Consider the following 23,905-nt stretch of genomic DNA (forward strand, 5'->3'; position numbering starts at 1 on the left):
CTTCCCCGCGTATACAGAGGGGCCTGATCCAGTGTCCCTCATATTTGTTTGGCCACGCGGCACGGCCGTTAATGGCGGTGCCCTAGGAAGTTGGGAGCCCAGGGCTTTAGTTGAGAGTGGGAAGCCCACTCTGTTTCCTCCCCTCGGCACTAAAATATGTCTAATAGCCTGACGGGACGCCATAGACATATAGAAGGGAAAGGATTGGAAGGAGAGGTTTTTAGAGAAGATCGGAGAAAGTTTTTCTTGTTGTTGTTGTTGTAACAGCGGAGATCAGAGAGGAGACGATTAGAAGCAGGATAGAATGCAGACAGATATAGTGGCGATAAAAACCAGAGAAAAATAATCAGGATTGAAATAATAAGATATTTACAAAGTAGATCTATGGAGGTCTGCCTAGGAGCGCAGCAGGACTAAAAGAAATGGGCAGGGTTATCCGTCTTGTGTTCTTATGGCTAGTAACACATTTTCATTAGTCCTGCCTGGGAGCACATGGAAAGGATAACCCAATCAGAGATCTCTCGGCTCCAGGCAGCAGAGAAGTATTGTTTTTACAGCTGCTGCTCTGTGTTTTATGTGTTAATATTTTTAATAGATTATTAAATTTGTAAATAGAGATATTATGTTTATATTTATATTATCAGTACTTTTATATTTTAATTATGTGTTGTTTTAATTATATTGTATACCGCTATGAGATCATCCGGCAAGCCTAAAGATAGGATAGGTGCACCTGGAGGTGGGAAGGTGGTATAGGTGCACCTGGGAATGGGAAAGCACAGCCTTGCTCCAGCAGCCCTTGTGCACCATTAAGTTAATCTTACTCAGCCCTCATTGATATTACAACTGCCTCGTTGCACATTTCAGTAAAACTATGAAGATCACAAATGATGCAAAGGCAAAAGACATACCTCACGGATCTTCTCAATAGCCAAAGTGAAAATGTATGAAATGACAATCCATTCTTGAACAGAAGGCAGCTGTTCCATTTTCACAAGAACCACAAATGTATAAAGCATCAGAAATCCTAAGTAGGCCAACTACAAAAAGCAAGTAAAGTCTTCAATAAATATTAAGTACATACACACCAAGCAAAAAAAGTCATTTCTTTAAACAAACAAACAAAAGACACCCCACTCACCGTGTTAAACCAGAATTTCACTATGGGTGCATGATAGAAGGCATACAATTTTCGGGTAATTGGAAGCCTCTTGGGTTTTATTATTGTCTCCATGTCATGTTTCCCATCAGAACTGTCTAAGACTCTCACTTCTTTAAATACTTCCTAACATTAAAGTAACACATTTTAAAATCATGTATGACAGCAAAATTCGTTTTTAGGATTAAAAATGTTGCATGCATGAGTGAACGTTACCATTGGTATCTCTTCTGCAATTGTCTGGAAGTTGTTTTCACTGTCTTCCATGGTCATCTGGTGTGCATCTTGAGACTGTGGAATATGGGACATTTCTGCCTTGGTTTTGTATTCCAACATTAGTATGGTCGGAGGAAGCAAGATGCTCAGTATCACCTGGAAGAGGGGAATGTTCAGTTACAGAAAAGGATATTTCCACTCAGAGGTACATTAAAACAAAAACAAAAAAAAACCCCAAACCATCAGAACCACCCAGCACACAGAACACCCGGCCAGCTCTTCTGCAAAATCTGTCAGGTAGCAAGTAAAAGATGTAGAAAAATTTATTAGGTTGCTTTCAACGAGAGAGAGATATATATAGGAGGTTCCATAAAATGCTTCAGAATAAAATGCCCACAGTTTCTAAAATACTGTTAGATAGATCGTATTCAACTAGGTTTCTCCCCTGGTTTTTTCAGTAATACATGCTGCTTCTGCAGCCAACACATATTCAACCAAGACAGTCTTCTGAGTTGCATTTAAAACACTCATGAGCCAGGCTCACAAATTGTGGCTCACTCAGGGGGTGAATGCTCATAGTGATTTTCGGCAATGACGACCCCACTAGAGATGGAAAATAGGTGACAGCATTGCAGCTCTTACAGCTTTCTTTGTGTAATCACCCCTTCTTTACCCCTATCCTGAATGATCATAGTAAAATTGCAGTCATTTTTGCAGACAAAAGGGTCAGGGTTCGAGTAACAATGAACAGATTGTTACACGCTCTCTCTCTCCATGGAGTAATCTTTGGAGGACATTCCTGGCAATGTTCCTTTCCGTTCCTCCGACATCATCAATAGAATTGTATAGTAGTCTTTGTGTTTTTTTTAAAAAAACTTTTAAAAGCTTTTAAAACACCATTGAAAATTTGGCCACTGCAGGCCCAATGGTCAGGTCAATCAAAGCACAAGGCCACTATAGAAAAGATCCCTGAAAGCATAGCATGAGAACACACTGAATGCTGAAAGTACTGCAGTGCTGTCACCTCTTTCCCATATCTAGGAGTGGAGGCCTGGTTAAAAATCAGAATGAGCATTCGTCCCACCAGATGGTACCGACCATCCCAGCTGGCTCATGTGCTAAAAAAAAGTTATGAGTTCTGAAGTATGCATATCTCTAATTGGTAAACTGGATGTTGCTCGTGGTTAACTAGCAAGGCAAGTGAGAGATGGCCAATTGGTACACAAGACAGACAACAGCACGTCACACTTTAAAGTGATGCCTGAAGGATATTTTGTAACATCTCTGTGCTTTTACAGAGTTCCTTCTTTCTGACGTTCTGACATAGTGGGATAAATTTTCAGTGTGGTATCCAGAGAGAAATGCAGCTCCTGCTATTGTTAATCCAGACTATATGGCTCGGTTTACACACACACCATTCTGAAAACTTACACCCACTCACATCATGCCGATTCCTCTGCCTTCCATTAGCCCTCTCACTTGCTCCGTTTGTGCTGCCAAGAGAGGAATGGTTTCTACATCGCGTTTTACTTTACTACCTGTAGAGAGCATCAGGACATTTCAGTTTTACAAAGGGTTTTCAGTCTGTTAATGGTTCACCACTAATTTTTTAGTAGTAGATTAGTTCTCATCATGATCTAGGTATCCACCCCTGGTTAAGGGCTACTTGCCTGATTTCTGCCTTCTACATTTCTGTACCTTTTTTAAAAAAGATAATAAAGCATCAGTAGAAGAGTTATTGTTCATTCCAATACCACTTCCAGCTTCAAAAGGTTAGAACCATTTCACTTAACTTACAGATCACAGCAAGACAGACTCTGCATTCAACAAGTATTATTAGAGTAAACAACAAATGACGGGCATCCAGATTTGTAGGACTAGTTACCTTGTACCAGGAATTCTTCCTCATGTTCAGCCTTCCCATCCACATATCGGAGAGCAACATCTGTGTACAAGTATGAGCTACAAAAAGGCGAAGCCGTGAAGATACTGCTAGTTTAAGGCAGGTGGCATTACTCCAGTTTTTCAGCTCATAGGTTAGCAACTTCATAGCCATGGTTTCATCTTGTCGGAACGACTGTTCTAGTAACTCAACTGCCAGCTGCCCAAATTCACTTAGGGAATGAAACAAACAAAAATCAGACATACACTTATTAGAGATGCACATACATGTTCCAGATGCAAATACCAGCACCAGTATTTTATTGCACATGATAAACTGCCTGAAGAGTGGGAATGCCTGCCTCTAACTTCTTTTGCATGAAGAACACTAGCCATATAGATGAAACTCACTGGGTGACTCTGGACCAGTCACTTATCTCTCAAATTAACCTACCTCGCAGGGTTATTGTGAGAAGAAACATAACCATGCACACCACACTGGCTCCTCCGAGGAAAAGCAGGATATAAATGCAAATAGAATCAATAAATATATTTCCAAGGTTTTCCAGCAGCCATTAAAGGAAGTAGAAGCCTACATTTTCCCTTAAAGTACGTGCAAATTCTGCACTCTATAGTTTTAATGCTGAAGCCATAATCTAGTTGGGTCCAGTCCTCTAACCTGCCTGGATGGAAGACTGCCTGAGAACCACAGACAAGTCACTCAAGGCTCCTCTCAGACAAGAGCCGGGTACAAGTGTGACCAGCAAAACAAAAATATGCAAGTATTAGTACAGGCCCGCTCAACTTAGGCTGTTTTTAGACTACAATGCCCATAATCCCCATCCACAGTGGCCAATAGCCAGGGATTATTTATTTATTATTAAAACTTTTATAGCGCCCTTCTAAAAAGCTCAGGGCGGTTTACATTAAAACCAGTTAATAATTAAAACAAAAATTATAAGGCATAAAGTGCTTTATTATAAAGCATTATGGGAGTTGTAGGCCAACATCTGCAGGAGGGCTGAAGTTGAGCAGCCCTGTACTAAAATCAAGCTTACAGTTTTGAGAAGAGGGATTTTCTGACAACATGTACATTTTCTCCAGCAGCTTAAAAAATAGTTAACAAGATAAAAGACTTTTTACTTGGAATACTGTTTCAGTTCCTCCGAGGTATCGTCAACAAGGTCACTTTGTTTTGCTTCATAGGCCATGGAACGGTACAGCTTGCACGCCACTAAGGCTTTCGCCATGGACTCTTCGCCATGCTGCCAGAAGAAGAGGGCCATTTTTTGCCTCTTCATTAGCACAGCCCAAAGCAACAACTCATTAAGAGGATAAGGAAAGCGTCTTGTTTCTGGATCGTCAATATCTACTATGTCATCTTTGGTTTTCTTCTTTTTTCCTTCTTCTGTAATGGTATCGGCCTTAAAGGGGGCGGGGGGGGGAGAGTCAATGTATTATAGTACAAAGACAGCTAAACTATAAAGCACCATACACAACTGAAGAAAGAATACTGTAGAATAATTTAATGTGGCAAAGTAGTATATATGCTTTTAATAGTGAGACTTACACACACAGAGCATTTTGCACAGCAAAAGAGATGAGACAGCGGTTCCGTCCCAAAAGGGGCTCACAAGCGAAATCGAGACACCAGCAGCCATCACTGGGAGGGATGCTATGACGGGATGAAGAGAGACAGTTGCTCTCCTCCTGCTAAATATAAGTGAGCCGTCACTTTGAAAGGTGCCTCTTTGCCCACTTAGCAGGGACTTTGTCAACTTGCCCAGTTGGCTACTATCAAGAACAGAGTTGTCAACCAATCCTGAGCAGGTTCAGATATCACACAGAGCCAGGACTACACTTTGACTTTACTCAACTTCCTCAAGCACGCTTGGCAAGTAGGGAGTGGAGAAGGAAGCAAAGGAGTGCTGGCCTTCTCCCCCACCCCCCAGCAAAGGCAACATCCAGCGCTGGCCTCTCTGCCTGCTGAGGTTTCTCCTAAGCGCTTGCTTTTCTCCCTGCCAGGTTGCGCTAAAGCAACACCCCCTCTAGAGCAGGGCCTGCCGGAGGGCTGATCACCCTGCACGCTCCACAAGCGCCGGCATCTTTCCTTCTCTTTTAAGAGACACAAAGAACATCTTGTGGCCGCCCGCCTCTGCCCTCGCTCGTCTCTCCCCGCAGCAGGGATCATGCAGCTGTTGCCCCACTTTCCTGCCCACATGAGCCTCAGAAGAATTCTACTTTCAACTGCAGTTAGAAAGCAGCAGGGATCACCAATGACCAACCAATCCTGGTTTATTCAAGCCAAATGTTGCCAAATAGGATCTGCACTCAACTTCAAACCTCAGGTTCAGACTGTGGTTTATTTTGCAACACTGGATCAACTAAGCCAGGATCAGTTTGGTTTGGACATCACAACCACAGAAGACTTCCAAGGCTCACATGGGAAGCAGGAGCATGTGTGTTCCCCAAGGCTTGGGGACATGGTGTGAAGCCAAGGTTTAATCTTGGCTGCACGTGATATATGGACTAGCTGAATCTTTACAATCTTTAGTCCAAAGATATGGTGATAATGGCCGAATGCAGACATAGCAACCTATCACGGTTTGCTGCTACCAACACAAGCCTCTGGCTTGTGCATTTCCAAGTGCACTTTAAAAAGAGGTTTAAAGCTTCCTCTTTAACTATAGAACAAACCAAGGTTTGTTACTGCCACAGGACCCAGAAAACCATGGCTAGTTAAACAGTGGCTTGAGCAAGCTGGGATCAAACCATGGTTGAATTTCATGGCTACCTCAATTCCAGAATTACCATTTTCTTCATTATTTGAGCAACTCCAGTTTCAATCATGGAATCTGCTCATTGAATGCCACTGTTTAAAAGAAATGGAATATCTTATTTGGGTACAATGTCAGAAAGGCAAAAGCCCTGTTCCCCTGTCTGTCAACGAATCTTCCACAAGTGCTGTGGACTTGTGTGTACTCATACCTTTGGTTTGTAAGGCTGTGCAGTTTTGATGAAGTGATTATGTCGCATTTTCTCCTTTTTATCCACCCTGCTACCAAAAGGCTCGTGGGTTTTACGCAGTTGAGGAGTGCTACTTGAAGTATTTCGCCCAGACCGCTGAAAAATTAAAGTATGCACACAGTAATTCTTTAACACTGAGTACACCTCATGAAGGATGTGAAGTATTTAACAATTTTTAAGTGCGATGCAAAACCATTTTTTAGCTAAATTATGAAATTGAAATTCTTTGCAAATTAGTTGATAAGATGTAGCTTAGTATAGCATAGGAAGTAATAGAACAGAATGACACATGGTCTGGAAGAATTCCCAATTCAAATTTCACAACAAGAGCCAGTCCCGGTTAGACCATTGGACTGGGTTGACCCAGGCTTATGTCTCTATTCAGCTATGAAATTCACGGGGTGACTTTAGGTCAGTCAGTCTCTCCTCATTGGGAGTCTGAGGAGAGTTTCCAGTGTCATTGCCACAGCCCCACGTACAATATGGGTTAATAGTGGCCTACCGTGCAGGGTTGTAATTGGCAAGGATAACTTTCACTCAACTGTGCCCCAAGTTCAGCACTTTAAAGTATGCATTTAAATCTCTCCTGCTCAAATCAATAGGATGTGCTTTGGCTGGATCGTGCCCACTGTATTTCCATTCCTAAATATTACTGCTACCAACATATAGTGGTGCAGTTACAGTACGACTGTTACAAACAGCTCTAGGAATCTTAGGGAAAACACCTCTCTCAGAAATCAATTCCAGTGAGTTGATGCAATGTGGATTATTGAAGGTCTTCATTATGTTTAAAAAGGTGAGATGCCACATCCAATTCTGATACTTCAGTCCAAGGGAGCCACATACCCGATTGCTGCCACTGAGGCTGTTGTAGATCACTCTGAAGCGCTTCCGTGTGTACATGCACCGGTAGGTTCCTCCCATCAAATATTCAACCACAAGTCCCACATCAATCAAAGTGAGTTTATATCCTGGAGGAAGGTTTCCCTGGAGACAAGACAACTTAGCTTATTAAACGAAAACATTCTAAAGCAATATTCACAACACAACATGCTGCAGTATCTCAATATTCGCAACATGCTGCAATAACTTTAACATGCATGTTGGCATGCCATAGGAAGGTGGCGGGGAGGAAAGGTCAGAGTTCAATGGTACAACACACATTTTGAATGAAGGTGGCCCCAGGTTCAACCCCTGGCAACTCCAGTTAAAAAGGCAGATCTCAAATAGCAGGAGTTGGAGAGACTTCTGGCCCAAGACTTTTAAAAGCCACTGCTTAGATGTAGTGTTGGACTGGAACAGAGAAGGGCAAACCTGGCCATGATAAATTGTAGCTGGGGATGATGCAAGTTATAGTTCAACATCAGCTGGAGGGCCAAATCTGCCCACGCCTGGACTAGATGGAACAGTGAAGTGACCCAGTGTTTCAATCCAGCCACAACGTTATAGCTGCTGGGTACACCATAGTTTGCCAAGCTATGAACAAGAACCAGGAAATGGAGAAAACCACCTGCACGCAATAGAAGATGACAGAAGGAGAGGGAGCTTGCAGCAATTTAGATCATCAGACCACAGTTTGACATGACACCCAAAATGCACCAGTATAAGGCAGCCTCGTGACATTAATTTTTAAGGATACAGAGTAAGGAGGTTCTCACGATCGGAAGTTGGGTACGACAAGCATCCTGCCCAAGTTTGGGAGCTGCGCATACTCCCAATTTGTGATATTCTATGATGTAAAACAAGGTGGGAGGCGGTGAGCTTGATCGTGAACTAAGCCCCAGCTGGGTAGGACAAGCACACCTTACCCAGATTCCTTCCCCAGCTTCAGAACAGAGTAGGAAGAAAAACTGCCCTACCCAGCTGGGGATTAGCTCATGATCAATCTCCCTGCCTCCAACCATGCTTTACACCAGGCCTGTATATGTTTGGCCCTCTTGCAGATGCCGGACTACAACTCCCATAATCCCCAAATATCGGCCACTGTGGTTGGAGATGGTGGGAGTTGTCATACAACATCAGCTGGAAGGCTGAAATTGTGCAGCCCTGTTTTTCACTCACAGTTGTTCAGAAATCTGGAGCATGCGCAGCTCTCAAACTTGGGTTGCAGGCACCTAGGAATCATTCTGTGAACCACCCTAGTATTCTGCAATGTTCATTGAAGTATAGAAGCGTTGTTTCTCAGTGTATATTCTTACTATGAGGATTCAGAGGGTCATTTTAGAAAATATTTATGTACTGCAAGCATATTTTTACTCAAGAATCTGTCGCCCTTATGCATGGAGCAACATGCTTCTGAATTTTGTAGAGTACATTATCAAGCAAGGTTTGTGTCTGTTATAAAGTAAAAGAAAGCTCTTTCCAACTAAGTTCTCCATCACACACTCTGTGACGAATACTCAAAAGTATTACTAATAACATGGTTTTACAATGTGGGGAGAAATGAATTGACCTTTTTTTGTTTACATGTGTCTAAAGACATTAAAGTACTGCAAGGGTTGGAAGTGATACCTGTTTAACATCGCGAACAAGATGAAACAGCGCTGGGTTCGTTGGGCCTTGTTTCTTGATGGAGAAGAGGAAAAAATTCAGCCTTTTAGGTACATTGGGGCATACACACAGCAGCAAACAGAATAGCATGTGACAAATTGGTTTAAAGCGATCAAGGCTGTACACTGTCAGTGATACCTTCTGTTAAACTGAAGCGCACACATGGACTCTCATCATCTTTAAGAGCCATCAATGTACAATCTAAACCTTGTTAAGTCAGAATGGCAACTGAGCTTATGGTAGCTCATCTTTTACATCTCATATTCTGAAATCACTAATATCAAGAACTGGCCTCCTTAACAAGGTTTAGATCTCTGCAGCCCACCAGAAGCAGGTGGGGGAGGAAGAACTATTTTATCTGCTGTGCTGAAAAGCCCTTTGGGACACATTCCTGCAAGTGAATAGCCCTTTAAAGAGGGAGGGGACAGCAGTGAGAATAGCCCCACACTGCTGAAGGACTGCAGAAGAAGGAAGAAACTCAACTAGTTTCCCAGCTCTTTGGGCCTCTGCAGGTCTCCTTCTGTTGTGGGAGCACTGAGGGGAATGTCAAATCACTGAAATTATTTCCCCCCCAAATAATCAGCTGTCCAAAGCAGTTTCATGTAGTATTTTACTCTGAATGCAAGTTGGTTTGTTTTCGCCAAATGAAAACCATAACCACCACCCTTTTTCATGTTGGCATTTTAAACCCCTAAACCCCACAGAAAGAGAATTATGTTCCACTTACAGTGTTGTAAAGTTCTTCCAGTCTGGGAATTGTAAGAAATTTGTGCATGCTTACTCCATGTTCAATAAGAAGTTTCACAAAGGCAACTCTGTCCATCACAAGGGCATCTAACATAGCCTGTTCCAGGGATCCAACCTGACAAAATAAAACAATAATCCTTAAACTAAAATTAAATCATATGCAACTACAAAAGTTGAAACCTAGCTGGTGTAAAATGAAAGCAAGAATCAAGCAATTCAGCTGTGAAACAATCAAATGAAACTAAGCTACAGGGTGCAAAGGTGGTAAGAGACCTCCATGGCAACTGCTCCCCCCAAAAAAGGTTAGGAACACAGTATTCAATGTTGAGGGTCAGTGCAGACATAGTGTCCCTGATCTCCAAGAAGAAAAGTGAGGGAGGGCAATTTGTGCATGTGACAGAAAGGGAAGCATACACTCATGCATGGTGAGGTACATAAGAACATACATCAGGCCCAAGGCCCATCTAGTCCAGTATCCTGTTTCACACAGTGGCCCACCAGATGCTGCTGGAAGCCTACAGCAGAAGTTGAGGGCATGCCTTCTCTTCTGCTGTTACTCCCATGCAACTGGTACTCAGAGGAATCCTGCCTTTAAGGCTAGAGGTAGCCTATAGCCCTCCGACTAGTAGCCGTTGATAGGCCTCTCCTCCATGAAGTTATCCAAACCCTTCTTAAAGCCATCCAGGTTGTTGGCTGTCACCACATCTTTTGGCAGAGAATTCCACAAGAGGATTATGCGTTGTGTGAAAAAATACTTCCATTTGCTGGTCCTAAATTTTCTGGCAATCAATTTCATGGGATGACCCCTAGTTCTAGTGTTATGTGAGAGGGAGAAGAATTTCTCTCTATCCACTTTCTCCACACCATGCATGATTTTATAGACCTCTATCATATCTCCCCACAGTCGTTTTTTTTCTAAACCAAAAAGCCCCAGGTGTTGTAGCCTTGCCTCATAAGAAAGGTGCTTTAGGCCCCTGATCATCTTGGTTGCCCTCTTCTGCACCCTTTCCAGTTCTACAATCTTTTTTAGATGTGGTGACTAGAACTGTACACAGTACTCCAGGTGTGGTCGCACCATAGTTTTGTATTATGGCATTATAATATTTACAATTTTATTTTCAATCTCTTTCCTAATGATCCCTAGCATTCCCCTTCCATAATGATCCCTAGCATCTAAAAGGTGTTCAGGCCAAATTCTACTGGCAATGAACCACTGTGGTTTTGACACTCATTACATAACAGAATTAAGAACACAGAGTGTTCTCGTGCCAAGTTAGTTCTAACAACCAACAATAACAATGGTACATTTCCGTTCAACAACAATTAATTACAAGGTGCCACTATTTCATCTACCATGCTTACATACCAGCCACTGTTGTCCATAAACAAAAACATGATTTTTGGCAATGTCAACTCTATCCCATGCGAGTGTAAGGACCAGCTGGTCAAATGCAGAAGCATTGGTACCTAAAAAGCAAACACACACAGAAAACAAATTTCTACTTTAAGCTTTTCATTCTGCTTGCAAAAGCAGCCACCTTACACTAAAAATATTTAAATGTAGAGGCTAAAAAAACCCTGATTTAATTATTTTGCTTAAGTTATGGTATTAAAACATATCAATCTCATTATACTGTGAGAAAGCATTTGAGATTTTAAAAAAGATTAAAAGCCAACTGTACAATATACTTTTTCTCCATATTTATGTGACTATGACTGAAATAGAAGGTGTTCCTTTGTGAAAGCTTTTGTCAGTTGCTTGTAATTGGTTTTTTATTTTAATTGTTTTATTTATTTGTTTATTTGTTTTAGTGTAAACTGCCCTAAGCCACTTTGGAAAGGGTAGTATGTAAATTGAAGGAAGGAAGGAATGAAGGAAGGAAGGAAGGAAGGAATGGTGCTCTCCATTTGGCAACTGGGATGGGACTAGAACTCTCATCAGCCCCAGGCTCAGAGGCAAATAGTCAAGATATGATGGGAGGAGTAGTCCAACATTGGCAGGAGCACCAAAGTTGTGCAGCCCTGGGATGGGGGGAGAATGGTGGCGTTGCAAAAGGGACAAAGTGTTTGCTCATTCAGAGCAAGGGCAATGCTGATCCAGGAAGTCCTGCTGTCACTCTGAAGTGGCTTTGTGTTAATGTCATGTATTTAGATTTGATTGGCTATATGATGTCCTCACACTTACTAGGACACCCAATTGGCTGGATTTACTATTTCAACAAAAAGATTTTAAAAACCTAGCCACCCTAAGTGCTGAGCCTGCCGACCACCTGAGAAAAACAGCCAACAAAAAGTGACAACGATGAGTGTAGCAGGGGCAGGGCGGGGGGATGACATTCTAAAAGCAATACTTTCATGCCAAAAATGTTTATGGGAAAACATTTGGTGAAGCCCTAATTATTATATGCTTTTAAGATTTTTTTTGAAAACCACAACTCACCTTTTAATAGTGCTGTAAGGATTGCAACATCAATATCTTGATGCTCATCAGACCCAACGTGGAACACAGTGATCTGTTTTGAAAATTATATTAAAAACAGAGTTGTACATAAGCATTTTGCATCTTTTAAGTGTTCCAGTTTGTCTTGGCCATAACAAAAATCAAGAACATACATTACTACATGTAGTCATAATGCATATAACAATTGCAGCCTTACATAAGGAATCACAGAAGAATGAAACAAATCACACACAAACACACACACATATATATACACACACACTATAACCACCGTGCATAATCCAGAAACCACTACTGAAAGCTGCATACACTTGAATTTAAGAGCACAGTCCAGAGAAAATGGACCCCTTTCAATCTGGCTTCCGTCCTGGATATAGGACTGAAACTGCCTTGGTTGCTCGTCTAGTGGATGACCTATGCCAGGAGCTTGACGGGGAGAGATCCTGTTGGTTCTGCTGGACCTCTCAGCGGCGTTCAATACAATGAACAATGGTATCCTTCTGGACTGCCTCTTGAGTACAGGGATTGGAGGTATGGCTTTGGAGTGGTTTCGGCCTTTTCTCAGGTGGAGGGTCCAGAAGACAGTGCTGGGGGACTACTGCTCGACTCCTTAGCCAGTGGTCTGTGGGGTCCCACGGGGTTTGGTTTTGTCCCCCATGCTGTTTAAAATCTAAATGAAAACGTTGGGAGGGGTCATCCGGGGACTTGGACTGAGTTGTGAACAATATGCAGATGACACTCAGCTCCATCTCTCCTTATCACCTGATCCTAGGGAGGCAATGAAGGAGGTCTAGAGGCAGTGAGTTGAATGTGGGCTAATAAACCGAGACTTAATCCAGACAAGATGGAGGTGCTGTTGGTCAGTAGGAGAGCCAATCATATTGAGGGGATTCGACCGGTTCTTGATGGAGTTGCACTCCCCTTAAAGAGCAGGTGCCCAGCTTGGGTGTATTGCTGGACCCAGCTCTGCTTTTGGAAGCTTAGATGGAGGTGGTGGCCAGAGGTGCATCTGCAACCTTTAGCAAATGCGCTAGGTGCATCCCTTTCTCAAGAAGTCAGATCTGACCAATGTTACCCATGTCTTAGTCAAGTCATGGCTGGATAACTGTAACGTGCTCTACATGGGGCTGCCCTTGAAGAATATTTGGCAACTGCAGCTAGTGCAATATGTGGCAACTAGGATCTTATCTAGAGCTGCCCGCTGGGATCATATTGCACCCATTTTGAAAGAGCTACCTTGTTAAAATGCTGGGTATGGTGGCACCATTCTACCTGTCCAGACCATCACTCCCCACTTCCTCCTAGCTACTTTTGCTGGCATACTAGACGCACACTTGTTTTACCCAATTAATCATGTGAACTGCCTTGGTGTCTAAAAGGAAGAGGAAATAAAAGAATACTACTGGGTTTGATCAGTGCCTGGATAGGAAGCCACCCAGGAATCTAACATCCACCAGCTTGAGTTCCATCATGGAAGAAAGGCAGAATATAAATATATTAAAATCAATCAATCAATCAATCAATCAATCAATGAGTGCATGAGGCAGAAGCAATTTCCAGGCAGCTCTCTAATATAAGATAATTATCGTTTGGCATTATGGCTGAACCAAAGTCTCCTCCACACCCCAAAGACAACAGAAATCTTGCCAAGAGACCAAAAATAATCAAAGCCATATATAAGACTGGAGCTGGACTTTTTCTTAATTTTTCATAGTCCATGGGACTCAAACACATACAGATGTGTTCCATACACAATTATTAGTCGGGAAATGACAACCTCGTTGTCACAGCTTACTTACGAGTTCTCTTTTTTTCATACACTCCAGCAACGTCTGGAACAAATGGACTGCCTCACTCTGACCAAAATTAAATGTCTTTTTGATAGTTGAAATGATTTCAGGTTCTGCTCCATCAGGGATATTTCTGAGTGCAAAAATGAATACAGAAAGACTGTATTACTGGCCTGCATTATTTTATTCAAAGTAGCACCAAACAAAGCCCTGAAGCTCAGAGGAGAGGATTTTTATCCAAAATGAAGAGAACTTCAATGAGACACAATTTAAACACACAACCACATCCTCCCACATCTGCTGTTGAAAGAAACTCAAGTCACAGGGCTGGAAAAAGACCACTGCCAGAAGTCTTGGAAAGCCACTGCTGGTCCTGATAGGCAACACTGAGCTGGACAGGCCAATGTCTGTCTCAGCAGGAGGCAGCTTCATCTGTTCATCTCAGGACTGAAGGACTTACCCTCCCTCTTCTGTTTGCTTATAGACATAAGCTAGGATGTCCGCAGCTCGGCCAGTCCCCTCACAGACCACCACTGGCACAGGAGGACTTTCCTGAAGGTATTCTAACACTGTGAGGATCACATTGGGACCGCCTTCAAATATGAGGGCCACTACCGGGACACCCTGGCCAATTCCTAGAGGAAAAATAGATCAAAGAAATAGATCAATAGGTCTTCATTCATCATGGGATTAATAAAGCCAAGGACTTGTGAATTAATGGTACTCAGGACAGCCAGGGGAACCAGCAGGGCTGGGCATAGCCACAGTTCTGTGCCAAATTAGGCTAAATTCTGCAACAAAAACAGAACTCTGTAGCATTAGTTAGTAAGCCAAAAAATCAACCACAGGGACCTATTAATACTAAAGACTAGAAATGTGGTTTTGGTTTTTTTAAGGTAGCAGATTCTTAGGAAATGGAACTTATCTTTTTTAAAAATAATCATCATCATCATCATCATCATCATCATCATATTGTTTATATTATTATATTGTTTATATATCAATCCTACCCTTCCTACAGACACATTTAACCACTATAAACATACTGCCTCCCTGGAAATCTGTGTGGCCAATGACAGATTCTGTAGCTTCTGGACTTCCGCCAAATGATGGTACGCAACCAGCCATGGTTGCTATATGGATTTTAAGGTCTGCTGAGCAGGCTGTACTTTAGGTTCTTAATTCACACCAACAGAGACTCGTTTCCACCAGGAACAGGGCCTTTCCAGTGGTGGCTATGGAGCTGTAGCACGTACTGCCTTGGGAGGTCAATTCATGTTCCTCTGTTCACCTTCCGAAGACATGCCAAAGCCTTTTTACTTTGCATGGCTTCATGAGTCAACTGGAAGCATCCATTTGCTTCTTTTTACTCTTACTCTGGATTTGCTTTTTAAATTGTTTATAAAATAGTTTGAAAATTTCAAAACAATTTGTGAACTGCCTTGGAAATGAGGATGGTACCCAATGAGTGGAATCAATCAATATGCTGAACAATATTTTAAAAGCTGGCTATTCTAGCAAGATTTCAAGAGCCCCAGGGAAAACACCCTGGGACCAGAATAAAAGATAATAGAAGATAATGAACCGTGACACACAGCAGACAAGAAGTGCTTGATATCTAGCGCCCAACTCAAAAGAATAAGATTTGAAATGTCTTTTAGATATATATTAAAAATACTGATATGGAACAAAGCAGTGCCATAAATGCATTTAACTATCTTTGTCTTCCCCAGTACTCGTATAACTAAATAAGAGTCAGAAGGTCAATATACAGAACACAATACTAGACTAGACATATTCCTCCAGTTGCACAAACAAGTTAAAATGCTGAGCAGCAGACACTTTAAATACAGTTAATCATACACAAGGCCTGAAGTGTGGTTTACCCGTGTCAAAGACATAATTAAACCACAGCCAACAAAGTCAGCATGGACACAAATGGAAAACAAGAACTGTAAACAGGTGATAACTTTATATAGTGAAAAAGGTGGCCCACAGCTACAACCAATACAGGACACGCCAACCCTATAAAGCTTTACTCTGTCAACTGCTAATCAAAATACATTCTTTGTTTTTAAAAACATTACGAAGCAAATGTACTTAGAGAGGTGAAGGGGAGGAGGGAAGTGCACACCTGAGGCTAGGGCAGCCTCACACACACGACCTCTACACGCTTGTACGAATGACACTGACTGTTCGGACATCATGCAAAGTCAATTTCGAGTGACGTCTCCAAGGAGTCCAGTGTTCTTCATTGTAAGGCCCAGGTGCTAAAAGATGCTGTACTCGCGTAGAGTGTCCAAAGCAGGGTCAGAAGTCCTGCCCCAGCTCTATCACTCACCCGCTTGCATATCCATGATGCCGGGCACTCCTGTGCTTGGGAGGCTAGAGAGTGCCAGCCTCCTGATCATGGAAACACCTGCATTCATCCTCTTCCGACAAACACAGGTGTATCTGTGAGCACTGCAGAGATGGGGGTGAGTAACAGAGCCAAGGTAGGAATTCCAGCCCCGCTTTAGACATTGTACCTGAATACAGTGTATTTAACACCTGAACAGGTAGTGGGAGGGTTCCTTCTTTGACTGCTGGGCAGACCCCTTCTCCCCAATTTGCTATTTCTAAATGAGGGAGCATTCAAGATTTAGCCTGAAGTAATACAATTGAAGAACTATCTTACACTTCACCACCCACTTCTCAGCAGCAGGCATTACAGACTTCATTCAGAAACATACACCCCAGCACCACATAATTAGTCAGATGAGGCTCCCACGTACTTGCATGGATCCTCTGGAGGCTGATGGTTTTTTCCAGTTCTCTCCGTAGCTTTTCTTCTGCTCCATACTTTCCAACAGTGCCATCATCCACCAGTATGAAATGGGAATGAAGATTATTTAGGACGTTTAGTTTGCTTAAAGGATTTAGGAGGGTTTGATATGGAGCAACAACCTTTAACACGAAACAAAGGAAAACCAATGTTCAGGAGAGGACATCATGTGGCAGGCTTCCAAATATATTTGAGTATATGGTTGACTGAGAGCCCCAGTCTCCCAAAGGGACCTTTTGAAAAACATCAGCTTCAGTGGATAGTTTCTTTTTCCTTGCTTTGAGTTTTCTTAATTGCGAATGAAATTGACACACTACAAGAAAGAAGCTGCATAACTTATTTTCTGCAGGAATGAAGCAGAAACCTATACCTGATGAATATGAAGTCTTTAGCACACCAAGTACATAATCTGACTTCATGAAGAATTCAGAGTAAGCCTTTAACTGAGTTAAAGTAAGCCTTTAACTGAGGGCTTTTCAACCAACTAAGACGGGGCTTCACAACTTTGGCCCTTCAGCTGTTTTTGAACTACAACTTCCATAATTCATAACCACACCGGCCATCAGTCAGGAATTATGGGGGTTGTAGGAGAATGTCTGCAGGAAGGCTGAAGTTGTGCAGCCCTGAACTAAGAGGACAATAAATGGACAAAACTTACATCTCTCCCAACGAGATCATTTCTGTTTTCAATTACTCCCCAAGGAGCTATTCCAATAGTGCAAATTTTTCGAGATGATCGAGAGGCATGTTCCTTCAGAGCATCACCAACATGTTTTGCAACTCCTGTTCAGGAACAAGGAATAACCTTGTGTTACTAAAATAAAGTCCTATCGGTATTAAAGCCACACGCAATGGATGTAGTAGTGGAGTGTAGAAAACACTCAATTATCTAGATTATGTGACATGGCTAAACAACATTTGCTGTTGGCATTGTGCCTCAGGCTTACAGGTTCCAACTTACTCACTAATTTCCTGGTTGGTACAAACTGTACTTTGCTGTGATATATGAATCAAGCGAGCTGTAGTTTGTGCAAACCATAGTTTGCCTCAAAAACATAACTGAAAACCCACTCCAAGTGGTACTGCAGGCTTGCACATTTCCATTCACTTTCAAGTTCTATCCCTCCTCTCAGCCCAAGACAGCCAGAGACCCCAATGACAACTTCAGAGACTGAGCTTGACAGAACACTCAGCCAGTTCCTGCCACCAAAATGACGGCAACATTTAGGCTGGGTTCAGGAGAAGGCAAGTGCTCCAAGTAGCCTTAGAATTTTAAGGCATATTGGGCAACTGGTATGACCGTGGTTTCTAATTTTGATTTGGAGGCATCCTATGTTTTGTGCAAACTACGGTCTGTGAAATTCCATTTTCGCGGTAAAAACAGGTTGCTTACCTGTGACAGATGATCTGGTAGTGGTTCCATTATATTCATAATGAGTGAGTTCTGTGCCTGCGCAGAGTAGCTTCGGGTAGAATTCTATAGCTCCTCGCGACGCCTGCAACCGCCGGCTGCACTTGACTGCAGTACCCTCTAGCGGCGGTTAGGTGTCCCTTTGCTCAGTTTCTTGATGGCCAACTAGCCAGACTGGCACTTGACATAGCAGAAGTGGTTTTCTATATCAAAGTATTAGCTGCTTCTGTTGATGTTTCAGTAGATTGCCCCTTTATGCAGCGGGGATGGATGGGCACGTTTTATGAATGTCATGGAACCACTACCAGATCATCTGTTACAGGTAAGCAACCTGTTTATCTGGATAGTGGTTCCAGACATGAATAATGAGTAGGTGAATTATGAGCTTCCCAGTTGGTGGTGGGTGCCGCGAGCTACTGTAGCACTCTTTTAAGGACTGCCTGTCCAAATTCTGCAGCTGCTGCAGTGCATAGGTCTAAAGCGCAATGTTTGATGAAAGACTGATGAGATGCCCACATGGCAGCTGTGCAGCTATCTCAGAATTTAATGCCAGCCAGGTGCGCGGCTGAAGTGGCATATGCCCTAGTGGAGTGGGCTCGTATCAAAGCTGGTAGAGTGACCCGCTGTTGGTCATTCACCATTTTTATGAGTTCAACTAACCAATAGGACAGCTTCTGTTGTGTTTGTTAACTGTCTCTTGTGTCTACCCTTCTCAGATACAAACAGATGCTTCATTCTCCAAATGCGTTGGGTCGCTTCGAGCTAGTGAAGTAGCGCCCTGCAGACATCCAGAGATCCCTTTTTAGGGAGATGAGGTATAGGAGCACATCCTTCAGGCTCGCCTCTTTGGGCTTGATCTGACAGGTGTTATCTCAGATCATGTTATCTGAGGAGCAAACTGTTTCCAAAAGTCTGATCGCTTTGGCAGTCAGCAAGAAACTGAGCAAAGGGACGCCTAACTGCCGCTAGAGGGTACTGCAGTCACGTGCAGCCAGCGGCTGCAGGCATCACCAGGAGCTATAGAATTCTATCCGAAGCTGGTCTGCGCAGGTGTAGAACCCACTCATTATGAATGTCTGGAACCACTAACCAGATACTATAGCTCACTCAAACCAAGAAATGAATGAATGAATTGGAATGCATGATCATGAAGCCAGTTCTCAATGACAAAGCTGTTTGGACTGTTGCATCTGAACTGAGCCAATATGGTCGTTTGGCTTGTGTGACATCTTAAGAACCCTAAACTCAAACCACCACCAAAAGATTCCTGTCCAGCTTTTCACTGACATTTCCGAGGAAGAGATTCCTAGGATCTCCTTCTGAACAACTTGTTCCAGGCTGGATTTTCTCTATTACTCAGAAAATGTTGTGAAGGTTGAGCTGGATCTACTTTTCCTGTCATTTAACTCCACTGCTTTCTGTCCTATTCTCATTGTACAAGGCAGGCAGTTAAATTATTTTCCTACTATCCAACTTCCTTTACGATACTTGTCAAAGACTGCCAACATGACCCATTTAACTTTCACTTCCTTACTTCATCACATGCTCTTCCTTCAGCCACCCTTGAAGAAATCCTTTTTAAAGGTTGGCAGGAAACTCATTTGGCCACATGACACAGACCAATGGAGACATTAAGGAAAGTGATTTTTTTTTTTTTGACAAGGCCAGAATATTGTCCCATCCTCCATGAATGTGTCTAAGCCCCTTTTAAAAGGCATCCAAGCTGGTGGCCATCACCACATCATGTGACAGAGAATTCCATAGGTTAATTATGCACTGTCTGTATAAAAACGTATTTCCTTTTGTCAGTCCTAAATTTCCTGGCAGTCAGTTTCATGGGAAAGTGTTGTGAGAGAGGGAGAAATGTTTCTCTCTCTACACCATGCATAATTTTATAAAGCTCTATCATGTCTCCCCTAAGTCACCTTTACAAACAGTCAATAGACCTGGACACAAGCTACATGTTTCTCATGCACTCTATAGAAATCGCTCAGTCACACATAAGTGCTCATGATGAGCACTTTTGCAGCTTCTATCATTCCAAGCTGAAACACACAAGCTTGTGTACTACAAAATACCCATAGAGAGAGGATTCAGGCATCTCAGGTGCATAGGAGCCAAAAGGTAAAGAATAAAGACGTCACCTGTATTCACTCCTCCAGTTATAATCCAGGCTCCGGTTGTCACTGCAGCTTTAATAAGCCCTTTACCAAGCAACTGTTTGATGCGTGGGTGAAGCTCAAATTTCTGCATACCTCCGTGGACAGAAATGACAAGTTTGGGCAGTTCCATCTGCCACTCTTTCAACATAAGCTGGAGGATGGCTTCAGGTTTGGTGTCATACGACAGCCGCACATACTGGCAAGAGAAAGTTGGGGAGGGTGAATTTTCCAATTATGCAACTGTTAATGCAGGACCATCACTGTCATGAAATACAACTGATGTGTAAGGATGAACAGGCCGCTCACTGGTACTTCTCAAATTCATATTCGAGTTGTCTGAAGACTAAAAGGGAGCACGGTCTGTCCAGAGGTCACTAGGAGGCTGCGCCCCCTGCCTCCCAGGAAGAATATCAAAGCAAGGGGGAAGACAAGTTTGGCCCCAGACACTGGCCAGCTGGGAGGCGCAGCTACAGGGAGCTTGCTTCCGCCCCCCACCCACCACCAAGAACTCTGCCAGAGGCTACTGGGCTGTCTTTGTACCCAGGCACACTGCTCTCTACTGCCGCGTGAAGGGGTAAGGGGCCAGTCAGAGAGGAAGAACTACATCACTAGAGAAGCCGTATCAGCAGAGGGACTGCTGACCTTGCACCATCGAGACTTCTAGAGATGATTTCTTTCCCAGAAGTAACTTGTACTTCTGGCAATACACATTTTTATTTGTAATATGCACCCGGAGCAATTTGAAAGGGGCAGGGTACAAATGGCTAAATACATACATCCTAATGGAGATTCCACAAAAGCCACAACATTTTGAAGACTGCCACCACAATGACTTTTTAAAAACTTGATTTTAAAGTGTCACGCACTTCCTAGCTTGATTTATTTAGTACAAAGACAGCCACACTGGAAAATCCAGGGCACAAAAAGGGTGGATTTATTCAACTTGCTGGAGTCACAGTGGACATACTTAGGGCATACATACAGGACTGGGAACACAACACACGGGAAATATTCTACGGACCATCCAGATGTTGCAGTCAAACCATGACCTGGCCATCAGGAATCAACTGTCGGCTTGGCCACTCCCTCCTTCACACATGACGATTCCCTCTCCCACTAAAATCATGGTTACTGCTAACCATAATAGGAAACAATAAATGAAGTGTGCTTCCACTTCTGGTTTGGAGACAAGCAATGGTTTGTAGCATCCACCGTTTTCCCAGCCGGGCATGACAAACTACTGTACAGGGCAACTCCAAGTGTTAACAGAATCAGGCGTGTTGCCACTTTTTTTCAAAAGGACTGCAGCCATAAGCAAACTTTCAAGTTGATGCTACATATATCCACTGGCAAGAGAACAAAACCTTTAAGTATTATAGTGTCTGAAACACGTAAATTCTGATTCAGTTACTGATGTATTTTGCATGTTTCAAAGACCATCTATAATATTTAAGGGTTTTGTGAAAATATGGTGGAATAGTAGATGTCCTCTTGCCTGTGTGTGTGTGTGCGTGCGTGCGCACGTAAAATGGTCTTGAAAATTTGCTTATGGCTACCGTCATTGGAAAAAGTGGCAATACACCTGATTCTGTTACCACTGGAATTGCCCTACAGTTACAGCAAACCAGGAAATGGAGGAAGGAATTGGCATGTGCAGTTGAGGAAGGAGTACAAGTATACAGCACTTTCCAACAGCCCTAACCATGCTTTGCCCATGATGTCTGAGCCAGAACAGTGTATGCCGTTTCCTCTTTCCTCTAAACAGAAAGGGAAGTCGAATTCCTCACCAGAAAACCAAAACACAGCAAACTGATAAAACATTGAAGACAATGAAAATTATAACTACTTGCAACACCGGATTAGGAATGAGGCTGATTCCTTAAGGTAAACAGAAAGGAGTGCTGAGTAGGACTGGGCCTTCATTCAACCTAGCATCTAAGGAGCACACATTCACGTCACAACCTTCAACAAACAACAAGCAGTTTTAATGGCTACAGTACAAAGTGAGCAGCAACACACACTCAACAAGATGCTGGTTTCTAAAACAGCAAGGTCCAATTACAACACATTGCCAAGGTCAACAAAATATAATGGAAATCTGAAATGCTATTAATCATACTGTTAAAAAGATGAAATTTAGTCTTCCTGGCTTATCCAGGGTAGATATTAAATTCACTTTAAAATAGGAAACATGAGTAGGTGATAGCTCCATTCATGAGGAAACTGCACATTATCTGGATGGAAATGGGGCTTAAATAATAAAGTGTACTATATATTCAAACAGGAAACACCGTCATAGTCAAGTTCAAGTCATGGTAACTTGGCTTCCTTCCTTCATCTCTAAATGCTACCACCTCCAAGTTTAATGAGAAGCAATGCTGCTTTCACCTGCCCAAGTATTCCATTTCAATACTATTCCAGAAGCACTCATCAGCCGAGTTGTTAGGTGACAAATGGAAGCAGAGTTGATAGTTAGAGTGTTGGGCTAGGACTGGGGAAACTTCTCTCAGTCTAACCTACTTCACAGGGTTGTTGTGATGATAAACATATGGCTCCTTGGAAGAAGAGTGAGATAGAAATGCAAATAAATAGGTAAAGTACCTTTGCTCGGTAGGAATGAGAGCCTCCTTGAAAGTTAATGACACCAAAAGCATCCGTTGAACTCTGCTCGGTATGTTTTTCTACTGACCATTCTTCGATCTCCTGATTAACATTTTCACCCAATTTCACATCCGAGTATTTCATGGCAAGACTTGCAGTAAAGCAGGCATGTTGCCGGACCAAGCGCCCACAGCAGCACCTGCAGAGAATTGCCACAATTCAGTGAACTGGAGACACATACAGATGTAACTGCACACACGCTGCTGTCCATTCCCACGGTACTAAATGCACTTCACCTTTACGATGAAATGTAACGGTTAACAGCAGGAATTTTTTCCATGGAGTTATTGGCCAAACTCATTCACACAGTGCTGGGAAAGTCTTTGAATCAACTACTGACTTTACAGATTATAAAGCAACAATAACAGCATGCTTCAAAAGGTTATGACATTTTCAAGTAGTTCTAGTTACAGTTCACTATGCCCGAGAATAGTATGCAGAGGATTCATGATAACCTTATAGAAGATGGTAAAGCAAGGGTCGCATACAGGGATCCACAGATGTAGGCTTAGCTCACTAGCCAGGCATTATTTGTGGTCACCATCAATCCCCTCTCTTTCCTCAGATCCTTTTCTGGCACACAGGCAGAGGGCTTAGGAGAGAAGTGGTTCTCCTGGCGACCACAAAGCCATGTGGTTTTTCTTGGTAGAATACAGGAGGGGTTTACCATTGCCTCCTCCTGCACAGTATGAGATGATGCCTTTCAGCATCTTCCTATATCACTGTTGCCCGATACAGGAGTTTCCCATAGTCTGGGGAACACAGTAGCAGGGATGCAAACTGGCAACCTCTGGCTTGCTAGTCAAGTCATTTCCCTGCTACGCCAATTAGGTGGCTCTCTTAAATCATAACCACCTTTTAAAGAGGTCAAATTGCTGCATCAAATAGAAATGTACTTACCTGACAAGTTGCTGACAAATCTGACATCCTGGGAGGCATCTATGATTAAGAATCGAAGGAGGTGAATTAATTATTCACTGTTTTTGTTAGAGACCCCAAGAAGGTATGTCTTAATA

At 42.7% G+C, this 23,905-nt stretch overlaps 1 protein-coding gene across 2 annotated transcripts in view; it reads right to left on the reverse strand.

Moving 5' to 3' along the window:
- TRPM7 (transient receptor potential cation channel subfamily M member 7) overlaps positions 1-23,905 on the reverse strand; it is a 63,529-nt gene that overhangs the window by 31,243 nt on the left and 8,381 nt on the right. For both annotated transcript variants that reach the window (XM_053272548.1, XM_053272549.1), the window contains exons 3-20: positions 23,790-23,828; positions 22,830-23,028; positions 20,211-20,424; positions 17,314-17,438; positions 16,606-16,777; positions 14,292-14,466; positions 13,841-13,964; positions 12,021-12,093; positions 10,947-11,047; positions 9,561-9,695; positions 8,795-8,848; positions 7,130-7,270; positions 6,245-6,379; positions 4,400-4,680; positions 3,261-3,489; positions 1,376-1,531; positions 1,142-1,285; positions 912-1,040 (exon numbers count right to left, since the gene is read on the reverse strand). In XM_053272548.1, the coding sequence (XP_053128523.1) occupies positions 912-1,040; positions 1,142-1,285; positions 1,376-1,531; positions 3,261-3,489; positions 4,400-4,680; positions 6,245-6,379; positions 7,130-7,270; positions 8,795-8,848; positions 9,561-9,695; positions 10,947-11,047; positions 12,021-12,093; positions 13,841-13,964; positions 14,292-14,466; positions 16,606-16,777; positions 17,314-17,438; positions 20,211-20,424; positions 22,830-23,028; positions 23,790-23,828 (2,626 nt within the window). The remainder of the gene's footprint in view (positions 1-911; positions 1,041-1,141; positions 1,286-1,375; positions 1,532-3,260; positions 3,490-4,399; positions 4,681-6,244; positions 6,380-7,129; positions 7,271-8,794; positions 8,849-9,560; positions 9,696-10,946; positions 11,048-12,020; positions 12,094-13,840; positions 13,965-14,291; positions 14,467-16,605; positions 16,778-17,313; positions 17,439-20,210; positions 20,425-22,829; positions 23,029-23,789; positions 23,829-23,905) is intronic.

This window comes from Hemicordylus capensis, chromosome 10 (assembly GCF_027244095.1).
Source record: "Hemicordylus capensis ecotype Gifberg chromosome 10, rHemCap1.1.pri, whole genome shotgun sequence".
Lineage (NCBI taxonomy): Eukaryota > Metazoa > Chordata > Lepidosauria > Squamata > Cordylidae > Hemicordylus > Hemicordylus capensis.